The 21,548-nt window shown below is 41.6% G+C and overlaps 1 protein-coding gene across 1 annotated transcript in view; it reads left to right on the plus strand.

Moving 5' to 3' along the window:
* The window catches only part of KCNK1 (potassium two pore domain channel subfamily K member 1), a 46,116-nt gene extending 28,239 nt beyond the window's left edge, over positions 1-17,877 (plus strand). The window contains exons 2-3 of the mRNA XM_072856367.1: positions 11,681-12,076; positions 14,980-17,877. Coding sequence (XP_072712468.1) covers positions 11,681-12,076; positions 14,980-15,239 — 656 coding nt within the window. The 3' untranslated portion in view covers positions 15,240-17,877. The remainder of the gene's footprint in view (positions 1-11,680; positions 12,077-14,979) is intronic.
* The last annotated feature ends 3,671 nt before the right edge of the window (positions 17,878-21,548 follow it).

Consider the following 21,548-nt stretch of genomic DNA (forward strand, 5'->3'; position numbering starts at 1 on the left):
AAAACAAAGTGTGATGGTATATAAAAATAGAGGGAGAAAATATATCTTACCTGGAATGCAATGATCAATTCTGTGTATTTCTCTACAAAGTGATCTAACAGGAACAATTAGACACAGGTAAGACAGAAGATAAAATAACTGAAAGAGGACCTTGCACAAGAGGGACACAAACTGCTGAAAAGTATAGAAAATTCATGAGCAATCCTTTCTAAAAAGATATAAGAGCAAAAGACTAACTTGAAAGACAGCAAATGGAAGAGTAAATATTTTATTGAACACATAATTGACCTGTATAACTCACAGCACCAACATCAATGTAAAAAGATTTAAGCATTTTAAATTATTTTTAAAAATAAGCACTTTTGTGGACTATGATGGCATTCAAAATTACATCAGAATGGATAAAGACATTTTGTATATTTATGTAAACTTATAACAGTAGAAGTCCTCCAAGTCATAAGAGAGTAAATGACTTTTAAGGAAAAAAATCCCCATATGTGAACAGAACTGAAACCCAGCTGTCTACATTTTGTGGGGTTTTGCTCTTTGTATGATCAATCAAATATGGTCTGTCTCAAGACAGTGAGCTGGATGGAGCGTTGATCTTATTTAATTTGGCAAATCCTGCTGGTCTTGCACACATTTTTTTCTGTGAGCTTTTTTGAGTGAATGGTACCTCTAAGCAATGAATAGACAATAGAAGGGATTATATGTGAGTAATATCCTTTTACTTCTGGTGTCCCTTTGCTTCGGAGTTTAGATAGGTTATCTGAGGTTTTGATTTTTTCAAAGGTCAGTGCTTTTAAACAGGTGCTTTTAAACAGGTGATAGTTATTTGATATTTGCATTATACATACGAAAATACAGCATTCAGTAAATCTTGTCTGTCTTCATAACCAGTAATACAGTTATCAGATATGCTACATGGGCAATTTAATTCTAGTCACCTATAGCAAGTCTCCTTGATAGAATAAAGAAATGTCTTCATAAGTAGTCCCCTTTTTGTGAGCATCCTTTTCTCATAACAAAAAGAATATCTTAGGATTGCAATTGTAATGCTTCTAAACATGGTAGTTTCCACTGAAAAAGGCAAATCGGCATACATTTTATTATCTATTATTTACGTGGAACTAGCATGTGCTAGGCACTTTATGGAGGGATTATAGAAGGGTATTTCCCTGAAGAGGTTACAGTACAAACAGGTGCAGGAGCAGAGATGGCAGGCGATAGAGCGCAAGTCTCTGAAAGCAGAGATGGAGTATCTCCTGCCTCGGATCTGTAATTTCCTCTCTTTAAATGTATGGCTGTGTTGAGTTTTTTCAATGACTTTTGCACAGTGATGACTAAGATTATAGGCATTGTTAGGAAAAGTCACATAAAAGCAATTTCATACTGGGAAAAAATATGGATCTTTTTCCTCCCCACTTGCCATAGCTTCATAAATTGTGACTGTTTTAGCTCAAGCTTTTCAATATAATCATTCCCAAGCAGTGACTCTGTATCCGGAGTATCCTGTAGCAAGCAAACATTGATCACTTATCCGTTGCTTTTGGAAGATGTCATCCCTTACTGCTGCTGGTTGAGTGGAGCATATATTCTCTCCTCAGTCTGAAACTGTAAACGCTCTTTAGTATTATAGTTCCTGTAATTGTTAGCAGCTGAGGAGCAGATACACAATCCCCTCAGCTATCCCTTAAGTGATGTGACAACCTCACCAGAACGGCAGAGGAGACCTTAGAAGGTAGCATCTGCTTCAGGCACCTCAACTAATTCTGTGAATTGGGAAAATTTATGTAAGGGTTAACAAGGCAGGCTAGTCTGAGCACCTAGTTTAATATAACCTTGTTGCAAACTTTCCTGTAGTAAAGTCTTTCTCATTCTACACTTTCCTCTGGGTCTGGGTGCATACTGTGTAGCACCTGGAAGGATAATGTCTGTCCTTCAGAAGGAATTAGAGAAGTATTGGAGAGGTCACAGAACCCCTCATCACCATAAATGAGCTGCGTCCTGGTTTCGGCTGGGATAGAGTTAATTTTCTTTCTAGTAGTTGATATAGTGCTGTGTTTTGGATTTAGTATGAGAATACTGTTGATAACACACTGATGTTTTAGTTGTTGCTAAGTAATGCTTATGCTAGTTAAGGACTTTTCAGCTTCCCATGCTCTGCCAGGTGCAGAAGAAGCTGGGAGGGGGCACAGCCAAACTGGCTAAAGGGCTATTCCATAGCCATGCCCAGTATATAAACTGGGGGGAGTTGACCAGGGGGCAGCTATCGCTGTTCGGGGACTGGCTGGGCGTCAGTCAGTGGGTGGTGAGCTGTTGCATCGCTTGTTTTTTTTCCTTGGGTTTTGTTCCTCTCTCTCTCTCCCCCCCTTGTTGTTTTCCTTTTTATTACAATTTGTTAATATTATTATTTTATTTCAATTATTAAACTGTTCTTATCTCAACACACAAGTTTTCTTACTTTTGCTCTTCCAATTCTCTCCCCCATCCCACCGGGTGGGGACAGTGAACGAGCGGCTGTGTGGTGCTTGGCTGCCGACTGGGGCTAAACCATGACAGTCCTTTTTGGCACCCAATGTGGGGCTCGAAGGGTTTGAGATAATAACAGATTAACCAGAGCGCATTAAGGAATTTATATCTGTTAATAGTTGTGAGTCACAATATTGATTGTTCTTGATATTAGTTTGTGATCTGCACCTTGCTCATTTTTTTGCTGTACGTGTTAAAGATCGGTGTTGGTTTTTGCAGTTTGCTGTGCTCTGCAGTGATTAGTGATGTTTTGCCTGTGAGATTTGTTATTAAAACACTGTCCTTGAGCTTAATCTGGTATTTGGGCTTTGTACTGAAGCCATTATTGTACTTTGGGTACCACCTTGTGGAAACAATTAGCAACTATAGTTCTTCTGAGAGGTTTTTTATGGAGGAAATACAGAATGGCACCTTCGCTACCTTCTATGATGTTTCCTCCTTCATTACAATAACTGTTCAGTATCCTGAACATCCTAGGGTAGTTAAGATACTTCTATTGGTATTTCTTGGGAATGTTGTTTCGGTTTTGTCTAAGGTTAATAAGAAATTTAAGAATATCATCCAGAGATCTGCCCCAAAGCTGGATAGTTATGAGTAGCAGGGTGTGTAGGATAGCATGGGCAAATGCCTAGGATGGTGGGCACCTCCAGTGTTTTGGAACGTCACCCCGAACAAGTGCAGAATCCTTAAAAAACTAGTAGAATATTTGGAAGAAGTATTCTGTCACCCTGTCAATTCTAGGGAGACACAAATCACTGCAATGTGCTGGGGCCTGGCCCATGCCTACCAAGCCCTGTTCAACACTTTTCAGTACCCTCAAGGGGAAGAGAAGGTCTCTGGATCTGATGACAAAACGATAGGCGCTGCGGCTACTGCAACCCTGGCAACAGGCACTGCAGCTGAACCAGGGAGCCAACCTGTGCTGGTATCAGTCACCCCTATACACAAGAAGAAATCTTGGAAGCAAAAGTCAGCTCATTTAGAAAGGGATGATGAAAAAGCAGGGCCATCATGACGAGAGGAGGAGGAAGAACTCTTAAACGAGATGGAAACCACCCGATCACTATCCCTGAGTGAGCTGTGAGATATGCGAAAAGATTTCAGCCATCGTCCAGGTGAGCACGTTGTCACCTGGCTGCTCCAATGCTGGGATAATGGGGCCAGTAGCCTGGAATTAGAGGATAAGGAAGCCAAACAGCTGGGATCCCTTTCTAGGGAAGGGGGCATTGACAAAGCGATTGGAAAAGGGGCACAAGCCCTCAGCTTCTGCAGGCAACTCCTGTCAGGTATGAAGGAAAGGTATCCCTTTAAGGAAGATGTTATATATCGCCCAGGCAAATGGACCACCATGGAGAGAGGTATCCCTTACCTGAGGGAATTAGCCATGCTGGAGGTGATTTATAGTGACCTGGACAATGAGCAGTTATCCAAAGATCCAGATGAAGTCCGGTGCACATGACCCACATGGCAGAAGTTGGTACAGAGAGCACCAGTGTCGTATGCCAACTCATTGGCAATACTGACCTGGAAAGATGAAGAGGGACCAACGGTGGATGAAGCTGCTAGTAACCTCCGGGAATACGAAGAAAATATCTCCTCCTCCCTCGTCTCGGCTGTGGAGAAACTGTCCCGGGAGTTCCAACGGTTCAAAGAGGATATGCCCTACACCTGTATGGACCAGTATCTCAGCTATTAGGAGTCAGCATTCTTCTGCTCAAGAGAGAGGATATAGTGGGTACACACCACTGGGCACCCTATGTTTTACCTGCGTGACCACAGAGAGGATATGATGAAGTGGGATGGAAAATCTACCTCGACCCTAGAGGCATGGGTACGTGAGTTGCAAGGAAGAAAAACAATAACACAAGTGGGTTCTTCTAGGAAAATGGCTGCTCCAGTTTCAGGTGGACAGTTCCCTAGACAGAATAAAAGGACTGATCTTACTCCTGATTTTAATGAAGGAACTTCTGACTCGTCTGTACAAGAAGTGGGTAATGAATACTCTGACCAGGGCTAGAGGGGCCCTGCCTCCAGCCAGGTGGAGGAAAGGCACAACTGGGTTTACTGGACTGTGTGGATTTGATGGCCTGGCACTTCAGACCCACAGGAGTATAAGGCTCTAGTAGACACCGGTGCACGGTGTACCCTAATACTATCAAGCTATACAGGGGCAGAACCCATCCGTATTTCTGGAGTGACAGGGGGATCCCAACAGCTAACTGTACTGGAAGCTGAAGTGAGTCTAGCCAGGAATGAGTGGCAGAAGCACCCCATTGTGACTGGCCCAGAGGCTCCGTGCATCCTTGGCGTAGACTACCTCAGAAGAGGGTATTTCAAGGACCCAAAAGGGTACTGGTGGGCTTTTGGTATAGCTGCCTTGGAGACGGAGGAAATTGAACAGCTGTCCACCTTGCCTGGTCTCTCAGAGGACCCTTCTGTTGTGGGGTTGGTGAGGGCTGAAGAACAACAGGTGCCAATTGCTACCACAACGGTGCACTGGAGGCAATATCGCACCAACCAAGACTCCCTGATACCCATCCATAAGCTGATTTGTCAACTGGAGAGCCAAGGAGTCATCAGCAAGACTTGCTCACCTTTTAACAGTCCTATATGGCCAGTGTGAAAGTCTAATGGAGAGTGGAGACTAACAGTAGACTATTGCAGCTGAAGGAATTCAGGCCGCCACTGAGTGCTGCTGTGCTGGAGGTGCTAGAACTTCAATACGAACTGGGGTCAAAGGCAGCCAAGTGGTATGCTACAATTGATATTGCTAATGCATTCTTCTCAATCCCTTTGGCAGCAGAGTGCAGGCCACAGTTTGCTTTCACTTGGAGGGGCGTTCAGTACACTTGGAATCGACTGCTCCAGGGGTGGAAACACAGCCCTACCATTTGCCATGGGCTGATCCAGACGGCACTGGAACAGGGTGAAGCTCCGGAACACTTGCAATACATTTATGACATCATCATGTGGGGCAATACAGCAGAAGAGGTTTTTGAGAAAGGGAAGAAAATAGTCCAAATCCTTTAGGCCAGTTTTACCATAAAACAAAGTAAGGTCAAGGAACCTGCACAGGAGATCCAGTTTTTAGGAATAAAATGGTAAGATGGACATCATCAGATCCCAATGGATGTGATTTTAAAAATAACAGCTATGTCTCCACCAACTAGGAAACATAAGCTTTCTTAGGCATTGTGGGTTTTTGGAGAATGCATATTCCAAACTGCAGTCTGATCGTAAGCCTTCTCTATCAAGTGACCCAGAAGAAGAAAGATTTTAAATGGGACCCTGAGCAACGACAAACCTTTGAACAAATTAAGCAGGAGATAGTTCATGCTGTAGCCCTTGGGCCAGTCTGGGCAGGGCAAGATGTAAAAAATGTGCTCTACACCGCAGCCGGGGAGAATGGCCCTACCTGGAGCCGCTGGCAGAAAGCACCAGGGGAGACTCAAGGTCGACCCTTAGGGTTTTGGAGTCAGGGATATAGAGGATCCGAGGCCCGCTATACTCCAACTGAGAAACAGATATTGGCAGCATATGAAGGGGTTCGAGCTGCTTTGGAAGTGGTTGGTACTGAAGCACAGCTCCTCCTGGCACCCCGACTGCTGGTGCTGGGCTGGATGTTCAAAGGGAGGGTCCCTCTATACATCATGCAACTGATGCTCTGTGGAGTAAGTGGGTCACACTGATTACACAATGGGCTCGAATAGGAAACCCCAATTGCCCAGGAATCTTGGAATTAATCATGGACTGGCCAGAAGGCAAAGATTTCAGAATATTGCCAGAGGAGGAGGTGACACGTGCTGAAGAGGCCCCACTGTATAATAAACTGCGAGAAAATGAGAAGCAATATGCCCTGTTCACTGATGGGTCCTGTCATATTGTAGGAAAGCATCGGAGATGGAAAGCTGCTGTATGGAGTCCTACATGATAGGTTGTAGACACTGCTGAAGGAGACAGTGAATCAAGCCAATTTGCAGCAGTAAAGACCATCCAGTTGGCTTTAGACATTGCTGAACAAGAAAAGCGGCCAGTGCTCTATCTCTATACTGACTCATGGATGGTGGCAAATGCCCTATGGGGGTGGTTGCAGCAATGGAAGCAGAGCAACTGGCAGCGCAGAGGAAAACCCATCTGGGCTGCCACATTGTGGCAAGATATTGCTGCCCGGGTAGAGAACATGGTTGTAAAAGTATGTCATATAGATGCTCATGTACCCAAGGGTCGGGCCACTGAAGATCATCAAAACAACCAGCAGGTGGATCAGACTGCTAAGACTGAAGTGGCTCAGGTGGATCTGGACTGGCAACATAAGGGTGAATTATTTATAGCTCGGTGGGCCCATGACACCTCAGGCCATCAAGGAAGAGATGCCACATATAGATGGGCTCGTGATCGAGGGGTGGACTTGACCATGGACGCTATTGCACAGGTTATCCATGAATGTGAAACATGCGCTGCAATCAAGCAAGCCAAGCAGTTAAAGCCTCTCTGGTATGGAGGACGATGGCTGAAATATAAACATGGGGAGGCCTGGCAGACCGATTATATCACACTCCCACAAACCTGCCAAGGCAAGCGCCATGTGCTTACCATGGTGGAAGCAACCACCGGATGGCTGGAAACATATCCCATGCCCCATGCCACCGCCAAGAACACTATCCTGGGCCTTGAAAAACAAGCCCTATGGTGACATAGCACCCCAGAAAGAACTGAGTTGGACAATGGGACTCGTTTCTGAAACACCCTCATAGACCCCCGGGCCAAAGAGCACGGCATTGAGTGGGTATATCACATCCCCTGTCATGCACAAGCGTCCGGGAAAATCAAGCGATATAATGGACTGTCAAAGACTACACTGAGAGCAATGGGTGGTGGGACATTCAAACATGGGGATACATATTTAGCAAAAGCCACCTGGTTAGTCAACACTAGGGGATCTGTCAATCAAGCTGGCCCTACCCAATCAAAACTTTTACATACTGTCGAAGCAGATAAAGTCCCTGTACTGCACATAAAAAATATGCTGGGGAAGACAGTCTGGGTTACTCCTGCCTCAGGCAAACGTAAACCCATTCGTAGGATTGCTTTTGCTCAAGGACCTGGCTGCACTTGGTGTGTAATGCGAAAGTATAGGAAGTCCATTGCACCTCAAGGGGATTTGATTTTGGGTGAAAATAGCCAATGAACTAAATGGTGTGATGTTAATTGCTACATAATTATGTCATCGTATGTCATCACTTCTGTGGTTGCTATATGCCATATCAATGGTATTACAGTAGGAATCACCCAGGTTAATGAAGAATGAACTTTGATGAAACCAAGCAAAGTGCAGTGGTGTTGGAACCAGAACTGGCTTCAGCATGCAATAATCCAACACCACACACCATCTCTCCTGCCCTGAAGGACTGTTATGACAGATGGAGCCCAGAGTCATGGACTAAATGAACGCAATGGACATTTTAGAGGGATGGCCCATAGACTAAGGGAATTATATCCGTGTGTATATATGAAAAGACAGGGAAAGTGGTGGTGATTAATTGGAATGTGTTGGAAAGAGTAGGGCCTGGGCATGACGTAGATGGTATAGAATAAGGGTTGGATACTGTCCTGGTTTCAGCTGGGATAGAGTTAATTTTCTTCCTAGTAGTTGGTATAGTGCTGTGTTTTGGATTTAGTATGAGAATACTGTTGATAACACACTGATGTTTTAGTCGTTGCTAAGCAGTGCTTACACTAGTCAAGGACTTTTCAGCTTCCCATGCTCTGCCAGGTGCAGAAGAAGCTGGGAGGGGGCGCAGCCAAACTGGCCAAAGGGATATTTCGGTGGGTGGTGAGCTGTTGCATCACTTTTTTTTTCCCTTGGATTTTGTCATCCTGTCGTCGTCCTGGCCCCCCTGCCTGGCCCCCGTTTTCATTTTCATTACAATTTTTTTTTTTTTTTTTTTTTCCAATTATTAAACTGTTCTCATCTCAACCCACAGGGTTTTCTTACTTTTGCTCTTCAGATTCTCTCCCCCATCCCACCGGGTGGGGAGGGTGAGTGAGCACCTGTGTGGTGCTTGGTTGCTGACTGGGGCTAAACCACATCAAGCTGATTGCTGCCTGGGTCAGTGCAGAGGCTGGAATTAAATCACCATCAACCTGCTCTGTGCATAATGAACAGAAAAATGTGTTGAGATTTTATTTTTTTTTAATGCTCATGATACAGTTGTTTGGATTCAAATTAGTGAAAGCTTGGATTAATTGTACAGTGCAAACATATATTAAATTTAGGAACCTGGAGCTTGCAAGGGACTTTCTAGGTCTGCAAGCTCAATTTCTGCTTGTCATGTATAGCCTCATGATATTGCTCCATCCATAAAGTTACCAAGCTTCATCAGGCTCCATTTTAAACATAGCTGGGTTCTTTCCCCAGTACTGAAACTGTATGGCTGCTCCAAAACTCTTCTCTGAAGCTTAAAAACCTTTTTTGAATTTCTAGGCTAAATTTATTCATGCTACATCAAAGCTATTTGTTTGTGTGGCAATATTATTTATCTAAAGCATTTCTTTTCCCTTGGTAGTACTTGTATGCTGATGCATTAATAGGGAGCTACTATATCACTTTTCAGCCTCTGTTCAGCTGTGCCAAGGAAGCCAACCCCTTTTATCTTCCTCTCATAAAATAGTCTCTATTCCCCTGATGGTTTCAGTAACCTTTCTGTGCTCTTCTTCCAGTGTGAATTCATCCTTTAAGTGTGGATATACAGAATGAAGTAGATTAGTCCAGATAAGGTCTGATCTGCATCTTACTCAAATACCACACCTCTAGTTCTGCTATGCTGAAGACATCTTGATGTGATGGAGCATTGCAGCTGCCCTTTTTGTGTTTGTGTCACATGGGTCAGTTTTAGATACGCTATGATATACTCAAAATACACATCTTTATTCTCTTCCAAACTTGGAGTTCATTGTCTGTCACAAAATGCTTTCAGGAAAACTAAGCAACTGGGGCTGGTCCTCATACGGATATGAGACAGGGAAAGGTAGAAAACGGAGTAGGAGAAAATGGTTAGTTCTTGAAGTAGGAGAATGTCACAAGGGTTGTTCCTTGGAGGCCTGTGTTGGGACTTGTGCTGTTCAACATATTCATAAATGACCTGGAAGAGGGAGGTAACAAAGTTTACTAAAGACACAAAATTATTTAAGGCAGTAAGGATGATGGAAGAGCCACGGGGCAACTAGGCAATAAAATGACACTTGAAAATGAGTGTGGATAAAATGTTAAGTCATGCACACAGCAAAACCAGTCATAGTTTCACGTATGAAGTGATGGGATCTGCACTGGTGGATCCCTGGATACCTCTGAGGGGCAAGATCCTGGGGTTCTGATAGACAGAGCCAAGAAGGTGTCAGCTCAGTAGTAGTCAGAAATGCCAGTCAAATGTCCAGCGTTATTAGGGACGGAGTAGAACACAAGGTGAGAAACCTTCTCTGCAACTTCATAAATCTGATTCAGCTGCGTCTGGCGTGCTCCGTGCAGTTCCGATTCTCTTATCTCAAAGTGGATAAAGCAAATAGAAGGTGAGCAAGAAAAAAAGCCATTAATTAATACAATTTTCTGGGGTTCAAAAGACTGAGTTTGGGTAAATTATTCATAATGTCATTAAAATTCAAATACAACTGAAGTTTCCTGTCGGGTTAGCTAACACAGAGAAACTACACCTCATGCGTTTCTTCTCTAAGACTTTGTATGTTGTAATGATGAGACGTTTTGCCCGTCCTTCATTGTCTGGAAGTATCTCTATGCATCTTAAATAAAAAGAATATTTCCTTTTCTTGCTCTGCTGGAAAACTTACAAGGGCAATGCTTCTGCTATTAAATTCATTAATGTAGAGGGGAAATCTCTCATGTTCATATAAAACCTGAAGGGGCTTGCAGAGCAGTTGGTTTCACAGGGGAGCAGGCGGGGATTCCCAGGGGCCCTCAGGGAATGTCTGCCCGGTCCAGTGCTGCTCTGGACAGACTGGGTGAGTGCAGAGTGAGCCCAGTTCAGAGATCAGAAGCAGCATAACCCTGTACGCACTGGGCTCTGCCTGGGCTCTTCAAGATAGCTAGTTGCAGTAGCTCTGGAAAATGCTTCCCTGTACAGCACGAATGTAACCTGAATGAGCTGGCAGATTTGGGGCTGCAGAATTACTAGGGCCTGTCTGCACTTGCTTGATTTGATGTCAGTGTAAAGACTGCCCAAACTAGATTTCAAGAGATTTCCCCTTCCTTGCTGCAATGAAAACAAAATACTTATTTTTTGGTTGGCAAACAGAAGAAAGCATTCTTGGTTTACTGTTCTTTTCTGTGCCTATGATTTAAATTTAGAACCAGGCTGTCTGGCAGAGTGTGCTTTGGCAGCATAGCTGCTTGCGCTAGGTACAACTGTAATTTCACGCATTTGTGGAATTGAGATTGCTGGCCATGATCAGCCTGTACACCAGTGGATACGTTCCTGCACTCTGAACAGATCACTGTTGATACTTCTAGTGTGTAAATGACTAGGCAAAAATCCAGCCACACTCGTTAGATCCTAGGAGTTTTGCTGTGAAAATGTTTGTTCTGCTTTTAGATATCTGATGGATTATCATCTAAACACCTTGCAGAAGCATGGAAGTATATAGTGTGGAATGCTGATACTTCTATGTAATTTAAATTATTTTCACAAAAGGTCAGAGTGTTTTACTACAAAGTAAATGTAGGAACATTTTTCTGAAGTATGGATTATTCCACTTGACAAGGTGGGTAAAAGAAGTTACATCACTTTGTAAAACTAAACAAAAAGGTCAGCAGGAAAACCCAGAATAAAACAGAGTTTTCCTGGCATAGGTTCCCACTCCTGACTAGGCATTACTTCCTTCTCCAAAATAAGCATTTATACAATTATGTTCACAATTTTGAAATATAAATTTTTTTTTTTTTACTTGCGTATTGCTAGTACTTAGGCTTTGTTTGCCTGCTTACAACAGACCTTTGAACAGCATTTGTCAAGAATAGCAGAATTCAGAATAGCAATAGTGAAGCAGATTTTTTTTCCTCACATAATATAGCCAATATCAGATTGGTACATGAGCTCCCAGCTTTAGCTCAACCTGTGCCTCCTCTGCTTTGTTCCAGGTTATGGACACACAGTGCCTTTATCTGATGGAGGAAAGGCCTTCTGCATCATCTACTCAGTCATTGGGATCCCGTTTACACTGCTTTTCCTGACAGCAGTGGTACAGCGCATCATTGTATATGTTACCAGGAGGCCTGTACTGTATTTCCACATTCGCTGGGGCTTCTCCAAGCAGGTTGTTGCAATCATCCACGCTATAGTCCTTGGGTTCATCACTGTCTCGTGCTTCTTCTTAATCCCAGCAGCAATATTTTCTGTTCTGGAAGATGACTGGAATTTTTTGGAATCTTTTTACTTCTGTTTCATTTCCCTGAGCACCATTGGCCTCGGAGACTATGTGCCAGGAGAAGGCTACAATCAAAAATTCCGAGAGCTGTATAAAATTGGAATTACATGTAAGTGTCAAACTAACCAGATAAATAAAAGGCATTTTATATAAAAAAAAAATAACCACACCTTCCCTCTCCATTCTGTGGATGGTGATTGTTTTGTGAGCTGTCAGCAAGCAAACTGGGCATTGTAGGCAGCTGTTCAAAGACGAAACCTTTAAATAAGGTCAGTTTCCTTAGTTAAGAAAGAAAAAACTAAAACCAGAATTCCATTGGGCTAAACGGTGGCTACATAATCTCTTATTAATAGTAGAAAAAAATGCTTACATTACTGTTACGAAAATGGTTATGAGCATCTTGGGCTAAGATTTCAATGCATCACAGAGCCAGGAAGATGATCCTTTTAACCTAAGGTCATCTCATAAGGTGAGATGACAGGTGGACAGAGACGAATCGAGGAGCAACGGGAAATGAGGCAGAATACCAAAGTTTCTGACTTCAGTTGTAACAGAAGGTAGGTGAAGCTGGCACTGGTACATACCAGCTGTCAAAGAGAGACAAGTAGACTGAGATGATAGCAAAGCAAGACCATGAATGTTAAATTTAAATTGTTTAATTATGTTTGACACAGAAGAGAGGCACAGTGATCAGTGATTTGATCAAAGTAGAGCTAAGAAAATTATCTTTGTGTTGTCATTCTGAATGAATGTATGCTGAGGGCAGTATTCTCCAGTGACAGTGTTTTGAAGCATCCCAGTTTCTGGTACGGCTTCAGTCTGCGCAGTCCGGGGTCATCAGATGCACCAGTTAAAAGATCTGAACAGCCAAAACAAACCTTTCCTGTCAGGTCCATTTCTTAGGCTGGTATGCATTTGTCTGTGCTCCTGTGCATGATCCAGCAATCTTAATGTAGGCAAAGTATCCATTAACTTGGTTTTGTATTTTACCTAAAGAAAGACTGGGCCTTGAATTTTCATTCCTTGAAGCAGAGCTTTGAACTAGCCAACAGAACAGTTTAGTTTATTCTCCTGCTGGGCCTGTTGTCATTGCAGGAGATTTCCCCCTCTACCCATCGTGTTTATCTTACCAGCAGTAGCTTTTAATTATCACCCTGCTGATCTGTAGAGTTGATTTGGGGATGCTAAATGATGAAGTGAATGGAGAAAGTCCCGCATAGCAAAGGCCTTGTAAAAATTTTAGCCATTCTGAAAACTCAAAATTAGAAGAAAAGATTATGGCTCAGATTATCCTTTTTCAAACTTTAGAACACTTAGGAAATAAATTGCAGGAAATACTAAAAGAAAAAGTAGCTTTTATGCAAAGTTATGACCTTAGAATATTTAATTTCAACCGCTTTTAAGGTCATAACTTTTAAATTATTCTTTTTCCTTTCATGTGAACAATTCAAGGAACCAAACAGGATGTATAAAATGTTTTCTCTTGCTGAACCTAAATTTTCTTCAAGAAAAGTTTTGGAGTTCTACATCAGAAAATGCTTCATGAGTGCTACAGGCTTTTCAAGAATTTTTAGGAGAACACAAGTCCTGTTCTAAATCAAGTGGTGATCAGCTGGGCTGAATTTCAGAGATGATTACAAAATTCTCAGTGCAGATTTATAGATGCCTTTTAATTGGCATAGCTTTGTCACTTCTTCCTGGTGTTAATGCATAGCTCCCCTTTGATGTCATGAGTTAAAGCTTAAAAACAATTCATAAACTTTAGCTGTAGTGCTGATTTAGATCAGTAGCTCGTATTGCAATATTGATTTAATGTTGCTCCTGGAAGGAAAAGGAGAGTGTTATTGCCAGTGAATAATCTGTAACTACAGGTGAAATATTTATGCCTTTAGGTAACAGAACAGTGACCATATGTAGATTATAATAATTAATCTGTGTTGCTCTTTCAGCACATTTAATGTTCAGCCTTTGGGGGAGCATGTTGCACTAATAATTATACACTTAGTTTCTGCTTGATTTAGTCATTGAAACGATAAAATACTCAAGGAGTCATGCTCCTCATTAAATTGTAATGAACGGTAGCAGGGATCTAATGAAACATTGAGATTAAGAAATGCTTATTTTAACACTTGCCCTCACATTCTAGATGTGTATGTTTGGATAAGATAAAAAAAAGATTACAGTGGGCTGTTAACCATACGAAGCTCCATTTCCAAAAGTCTCAGTCTATGAGAGCTGACTATTACCTTTAAAAATCAGAGTCAGTACACCACCAAAGTCATCAGTAATACCATTTAAGTAACACTTCCAAGTTTGGATAATTTATGTATGTTAGTAAAACATTGCAGATAATCTTCAAGGTATCATCACATATAGCAACTTTGCCAGGTTTTTAAAATATCAGCAGTAATTTTACAGTAATTTTTCATTTTGATCTTATTGGTTTTGTACACATTTCTAGTTGCTTTATTTTTCCACTAATTTCAGGGTGTTGGATATCTTCTTATAATTTTAAAGGAAAATAATTCAAAAGTTTTCATGAAATGTAAGTGATTTGTCCTGCTAAGCTGGTACAAACAACAAATAACCATAATTAGCTGCCATATTTTTTACTTCTACTTGTAACATGTAGGAATATTAAGGGGAAAAAAATCTTTTGAAGAGCACTTAATCATGAAGGCCATAAGTAAGTGGAGGAGCGTACATGTGGTAAATTTTAGTATTCTGTTTCATTTAATGCCTTTACATATTTTTCTCTTGTACAGTTGTGACAGAATTAAAGCCACTAGAGTTACTTTTTTGATTATGTGGGGTCTTGTTGACTGTAGAATGAAACAGGAAAAAAAGGATTCGACAGTCCAAAGTGGGTTACAGAGCTCTGAAACTGGGTCATAAAGAAAATTAACACGCTATTCAGAGATGACAGGGGTGGGAAAAGTTACAGGGTTAAAACTGTTCCAGCTGACTTAATTTGCTAATAATTAAAACAATCCTTTTTTATTTTGTACCCAGGTTATCTCTTGCTGGGCCTTATCGCAATGTTGGTGGTTCTTGAGACTTTCTGTGAACTCCAAGAGCTCAAAAAGTTTAGGAAGTTGTTTTATGTGAAGAAGGACAAGGAAGAGGACCAAGTGCGTATAATGGAACATGACCAGCTCTCCTTCTCTTCCATCTCAGACCAAGCAGCCTCCATGAAGGACGATCAGAAGGCAAATGAGCCTTTTGTGACTTCCCAGTCCCCAACTTCCAATGACAGCTCTCTAAACAATTAATACAGGGGTATCCATACTGTTGTTTTGGTGCATTTATGCTACTTACCATAAGAAATAGAATGCCTCATATTTTTTTTCTGAAAATATAAAAGCTGGAAGACTGTGCTACTTTAACAAGGATTTGTCACTTCTGACATAGAAAAGACTTCTGGGAAAAATGTGGGAGCCACCCTGGGAACAGGGAAAAAATGTAGGATGTGGCTGGGAATATTAGGGCATTTTGCTTGAGGGATAAGGAGTTAGGTGTACCACTTTCAGAGGTGCCAGAAAGGAAGGCTTGCACAAGCAACTTCAACATCTTTAGGAGAGCAGGCCTTCACTGACATCCAACTCATTTGGTTGCATGCGCCATCTTGCAACTGGGTGACATAGCAAATTTTGGGATGTGCACTTTCGATTGTCAGAAGTGTAGTCGCATATTTAATCCAAACGCACCAAATATCTTAATCTGGAAAGCATTTCCAGAGCAATGTCTACAGATCTGCTGGAGGGGGGAATATCTAGTTCATCCCTGTATTACCCAGTAACTTGCAGGTGCAAATAATAATTCTAGGAATGAAAAAACAAGGCTCTAGCCCCTCTTTTGTCCATGCCATTTGCATTCAAATTTCCTACTTCCTTAAAAGGTCCCCCAATCACAAGAAAAATGTTGTCCTGAAGAGAGTGTGCCTTGAGTCTTCCATGCTGTTTGTATGAAATACTTTTGTAAACTCTGAGAGATAGAAAGTTCAATTCAAAGTGCTGGGTGAGATGGGGTTGTAGGGAAGGGATACAGCAGCATTTCAGTCCTCTGTCCTCTGAAATGGGCAGGAGTGGGTTTTTAGCTATGTGGAATGGAATGAAAAAGAGTCAGCATATGCCAAGATTGGCATAGTCATGTGCTTATGGCATTCTTCTAGTAGATGGTTGAAATCTCTTCAGCAGGAGAAGGACTCAGTGCTGTTTCTTCCACAGTCCAACCCAGTGTGTGCTCTCCGCTGAGCTGATAGGTAAGCGGAGGAACAGAAATAGTGTCACCTTTGAACGTAGCCCCTTTTTCTTCTTTTGCTTTTCTAACTAGTACTCGGACCACTTTGGAGGAGAAGGGAATGTTTCAGGGCAAAACAATTTTTCAGTTTTTCATATGGCAAGAAAAAAGGAAAAATGTCACATTTGGTTCGGATGGAACCGAAATTTTTTCCCCTTGGGAAAAGTCAATAAAAAGTCAAGATCTCGCTCAGCTTCTGAAGCTGGAACCTCTTTGGCTGTAACAGGAGAGGTGTTTTAGTCCAGCTACCAGTCACTGTGCTGAATGCAGGGACCTTGGAGTGAATTTCAGTGAGCAGGAGATGAGACTTAAGTGGTTGTAGTACTCTCTCTTCTGGCCTTAAGAACCTATGATATGAGAATTTTGGTAATGCTTTGCAATGAACAAAAGATTTGAAGCACAAATAGCCATATTAGGACAGCCTCCCACATAGGCATAGTGTAGAGGAGAGCCTTTTCCCTGCAGTGCAAGCATGCCAGATTGCCTGTAATTTGGCTTTTAGTGTTTAGAGCTGAATAATATTTTACGGTAAAAGAAAAAAATGCAGTGTGTCTAGATTTAGCGCACATGGGAAAAATACTTGAAAGTAAATAACCCAAAATATACTGTGTTTGAGCTTAATTATAGCTAGCATCAAACAGATTTTATATCTTTACTGGAAAAACTTACTTTATGGTTAAATCAGCTGAAAGTCTTCAATTAAGATTTATATTTATAGAAAACCAGAGCTAAAGGTTTTGGTTGTTTTGGGTTTTATAGATTAGGTGAGAGCATACTGTGTTTGCATGTTCCCAGGAAAGTGGCTATTTTTATACTGCTTAAGTTAACACAGTTCTATTTATAATGAATGTTAACCAATATATATGTACATATATACATAAATATATTTATATACTGTACATATATCATAAATCACCAGAGTTTAATAGACTTAGGAATGGCATTTTAGATAATTTTTTTCCCTAGGCTTCTCTTTATACAGTGGATAATTGAAAACTATGGCATTAAAATGACACTGACATAAAATTGAGTACTGTACTACAAGAAACATTTATACTGTTTTTTTTCCAGTGGAATTTTACTGATTGTTTTCAATACCTTAAAATTCAAGATTTCTTTTAATTTCAGTGTAACATTAAGCTCTAAAGGATATGCACAGATGCTAAATGATATACAAAGTTAATTTTGCAGCGTGTACACAATTGCAAAATGTAGACATGTGAAACAAAAGCACAGAATTCAAAGCAGAAGCGATAAACTGAGCAGTATGCTTTGATGTAGGTGAGTATTTTTATTTTAAACTTAAATAAAAAGTCTGGTTTTTGCCTGCCTGCACTATGAAGTGGGGGAGTATTTTCTTTAGTGGGGGGTGTGTGTGTGCATATACTGTGCAAATATCCTGTCTGCGTTTGTCAAGATTGTGCATCCTTTAGTTAGCCTTCCCCAACTCAAGAAGGGACCGTTAATGCCAGAGTGTGTTACCTAACCTTGATATTAATTGTAGCTTAGTATTGTGTTGATTATTCCTATAGAAAAAAAGCATTCCAAAGTGTGTTTGGTTTTGTTTCAGATGCTGACTGATTATAGCAAATAAAAAATAGTGGCATAACATTTATCTTGTCTTTATAACCTAACTACTCCAATATTTGAGGAAATGTAAAAAACTGTCACTGCATGTTATCAGTACACCATTGATGAAAACAATGGCCTTCAGTTCCTGCAGCTTTTACATCTTCATGTGAAGCTAACACACAAGATCAGAATCATTAAAACTGGAATCCAGATTAGAAGAAAGATTATCGTGCAAGAACCTTAGTATAAAGTGCATATCTTTCCCAGAGGCAAACCGTGAAGTGGGTGCACGTACATCCAAATGGAAAGCATGGGTCGTGAAACAAAAGTGCTGAAACAGAAGTTGCAAGAGGGAGTTAAAAATGTGAGCAAATGACTTGTATGCAGAAGAGAAGTGCCTGGGTCCTATCCTCACTCTCCTGTCTTCAATTGATCCAGGCATATATCTCATTAATAGCTTTATACCCACGCTACAGATGACATTTGCCATCTTCTCTTTGTCTTTCAGTCATTAAAGATAAATGTGTTTTATTATTATTTCAAGGGAAAGAACTGGCAGGCTATTCAGTTGTGTTGGGGGAAAGAAAATGGAAGAACCCACTTGAGTTTTGATCTTGGAGCTAAGTGACAGCCACATTTGTCCCTCTGAGAACATGTCCTCTTCCCTAACCCTTTCTTCCCAAGGTTCACCAATCGCACCTAGTGCGGGTGAACACAAGACTTGCTGAAGGTTGAAGTAATTTTCTAAGTAGGGAGCTTCAGAGACTTGGGTGGTTTGCAGCTTTAATGCCAGCACTACAAAAGTTACCTAGCCTGGGTGGTTATGTCAGAGTAATTGCACAAGAGCAGCAGTTCTGGATACACTAAATGTTTATCTAGCCCAGTATTTTGTCTCTGGCAATGGCCAAGAGCAGACATGTATGAACTTGTGTAAGGAGAGGGCAAGCACGTAGCAACAGTTCCCTGGAATATTCTCCGAGCCCCCACCAACGTGCAGCTCTGGATCTGTGACAGTATCTAGGAGGTATGGAAAGTCAGTGTAGGTATGCTGTGTAGAAGACATGCTACGCTGATGTGCGTGCTCTCTTTTTTGGTCAGTAAGAGACTGTCCCACACAGGATCAAATGAAGATTGCCTCTTACTTTCCCACAAAGCAGTTTCAAGTTAAGTGCTTTGCAGTAACCAGGTGGGTAGCACAAACACTGTGACTGCATGGCATGGTCTCTTGAAAAAGGGAAGAAAAGTGGGGGAAGGCCTATTACGCACTGTTACTTGGACATTGCTGTCCTCTGGGTGGATAGGAACATACACAGAACCTGTTTGCTGATGCTAAATCTTGCAACTCCATGTTGCCATTTGCTTTGTAAATAGTAGTCAGAAATGTACTGAGATGAACCATAAGTTGCTAAAAACATTACTGCCCTAATGCTATTCCATTATTGTTCATTCTTCTAGATTCTGCTTTCTACTGAAGCAAAAGAAAGTTACTATAGCTGGAAGTGGTGTTATTCCAGGTGTGCACCAGTACAAAAGAACAGGGTTTCTATTTTCTGTGGAGAGTTCCACTAGTAACCATCATTATTATAATAGGTATCAAGAAGCTCCTACATAGCCAAAAAAATTTATATCTTAATGTTGCTTGTTTCAAACAGAAACGGTAATGTTTGAAATCACCATGACTAGCTCTACAAATTCACATGCTCGCTAATGCATATTAGGCACTTGATGTCTGTCATTTTTAATGCCTACAGTGTTAGTCTCATCACTTTCTAAGTTACCATTCTACTTGCTTTTTACCATGGATTTCTTGTCCCGATTATCGTCAAAGGTCATCGCGTTGGCACCGATTATGAGTGCTGTGATGCAGAGTTATTTTGCTGCTGCTGCTGCTGGTTTGTCAGAGCCCTTGCCTTAGCTGACAAGGAGACTACCTCACGTGTGGCAGTTGGGGCCAAATGACAGATTTAGGTAACGAGGAGAGACAGTGTGGCTGGGAGCAGGTGCACGGGCTGACAGCCAATGTCAGGACAAAATCATCCTGGCAGACTGCTAAGTGACCACATAGTTTTCACCAGGCTTCGTTGCCTGTCGCTAGGAGTAAGAGGAAAATGCTTCCAGAGGAAGGAAGGACGAAGGACATTGCCAAAAGTCATCTGAAACGAAGTTCAATGGAATTATGCTTTTTCACAGTTTGTCTATAGTCTGTGGCTCTCTGTTACTTCAGTTGCACTGTACGTACCATGAATCAGGAAAACAGTTTGGCATTTCCCCAGTGTAGATGGGCCCTGTGCCCCCTGAAGCAAGTTATTCTTGTTATCATAACAAGTTTTTCTGTATTAAGGTCACTAAGTGTTCAGACCCATGAGCAGGACCTAAGTCAGCATCACTGCTGAAACCTCCCAGGGGCAAATGTGGCTCAGGGCACTGCCTGGCCCTGCAGCTGCCTCCCTTTTTAAAGTCCAGGCTGTCTGGAAAGTGAAAAGTGAAACCTCTACCTTAAAAAGTGAGAAACCCACTCTCCTGGGAGGCTCAAAGCTCCCCAAACCCATTTTGTGCTCACCCCAGAGGTCTTGTAGTCTTGAGCATATAGTATATATGTGCAAGTATCCAGAGTAGCACATAGAACTGGGACTCAGTTTCTCTATGCCTAATTTTTTGAGAGTGGTCAACCCATTCAACCTTCTGAATTTATCTTCCCCACTTAAGAATATTCACAATGTTCACTGACCGTCCCTAAGCACTCACCAGTACCTTGCTGGGCCACTTCAGCAGGCGGCGAGCTGAGATTAAGAGAAGAGAAGGGACTCCTATACCATCTGCCCTAAGGAGGGGCGGTGATGGGAATAGGCCAGGGGACAGCTAGTCACTGGGAAAGCCCCCTCCCTGAGTATACATTGTATACTCATGTATAGCCCATGAGTATACATTAACTTCAGCAGCAGCCACCACTAGGTGTACCAGTTTAGATAAAAAACTTGTTCCAACGTCTGGCATGTAAGGACTGTACGATTCACCCGGCTGCACTCTCTGTACATCAGCCAAAGTTCATGCTGCTACTAGCATCATGACTATAAAAACTAATAACTCATCTAGAAGAATTAAATTATTTTATTTTTCTTTTTAAGTGCATCGTTGCTGTGCTTCTGGGCGTTATTTAGACTCTAATTTTATTCTGGCCTGCAATGCTACATTATCCTACAACTGTAAAGCTTCTGTCTCAGCCACACATGGGCAAAAATTAATTAGCATGCTTGCATAAACAGAAGGCAGCAAACTGTAATATCAGTTTAAAAGGGAATTAGCAAATCCTAATTCTGCATTCCTGGGCTGGTTTGCTGATTATGGGCAAAGATCTGTTAAATTTGTTTAGTGATTGGCAGCTGTGATTTGAGGCATGCTTTCTGAACAGAGATGCAAAAAATATTGATGTCCAGTAATAAAGTACAATACCACCTTTGGGATTAAGTGCCCCAAGTGTTTAGTTAGCTGCTTTTGCAGATTAATCCTATTTGCATGGGGTAATAAGGCCTTGTTTGAAATCTATTATACAAAAATTAAAATCCATGCTCCATTTAACTCAAATGCCTACTGCGTGTTCAGAGAAAAGAAAAAATCAATATGAAAAAAGAAGATGACCTTATTTCATACCCCACCTCCCAGGGAGCTTGACCTGGTACTGCTGAACCATGCTCAAAGCCGAGAATATCCCC

The sequence above is a fragment of the Ciconia boyciana genome, chromosome 3 (genome assembly GCF_034638445.1).
Source record: "Ciconia boyciana chromosome 3, ASM3463844v1, whole genome shotgun sequence".
Classification (NCBI taxonomy): Eukaryota; Metazoa; Chordata; class Aves; order Ciconiiformes; family Ciconiidae; genus Ciconia; species Ciconia boyciana.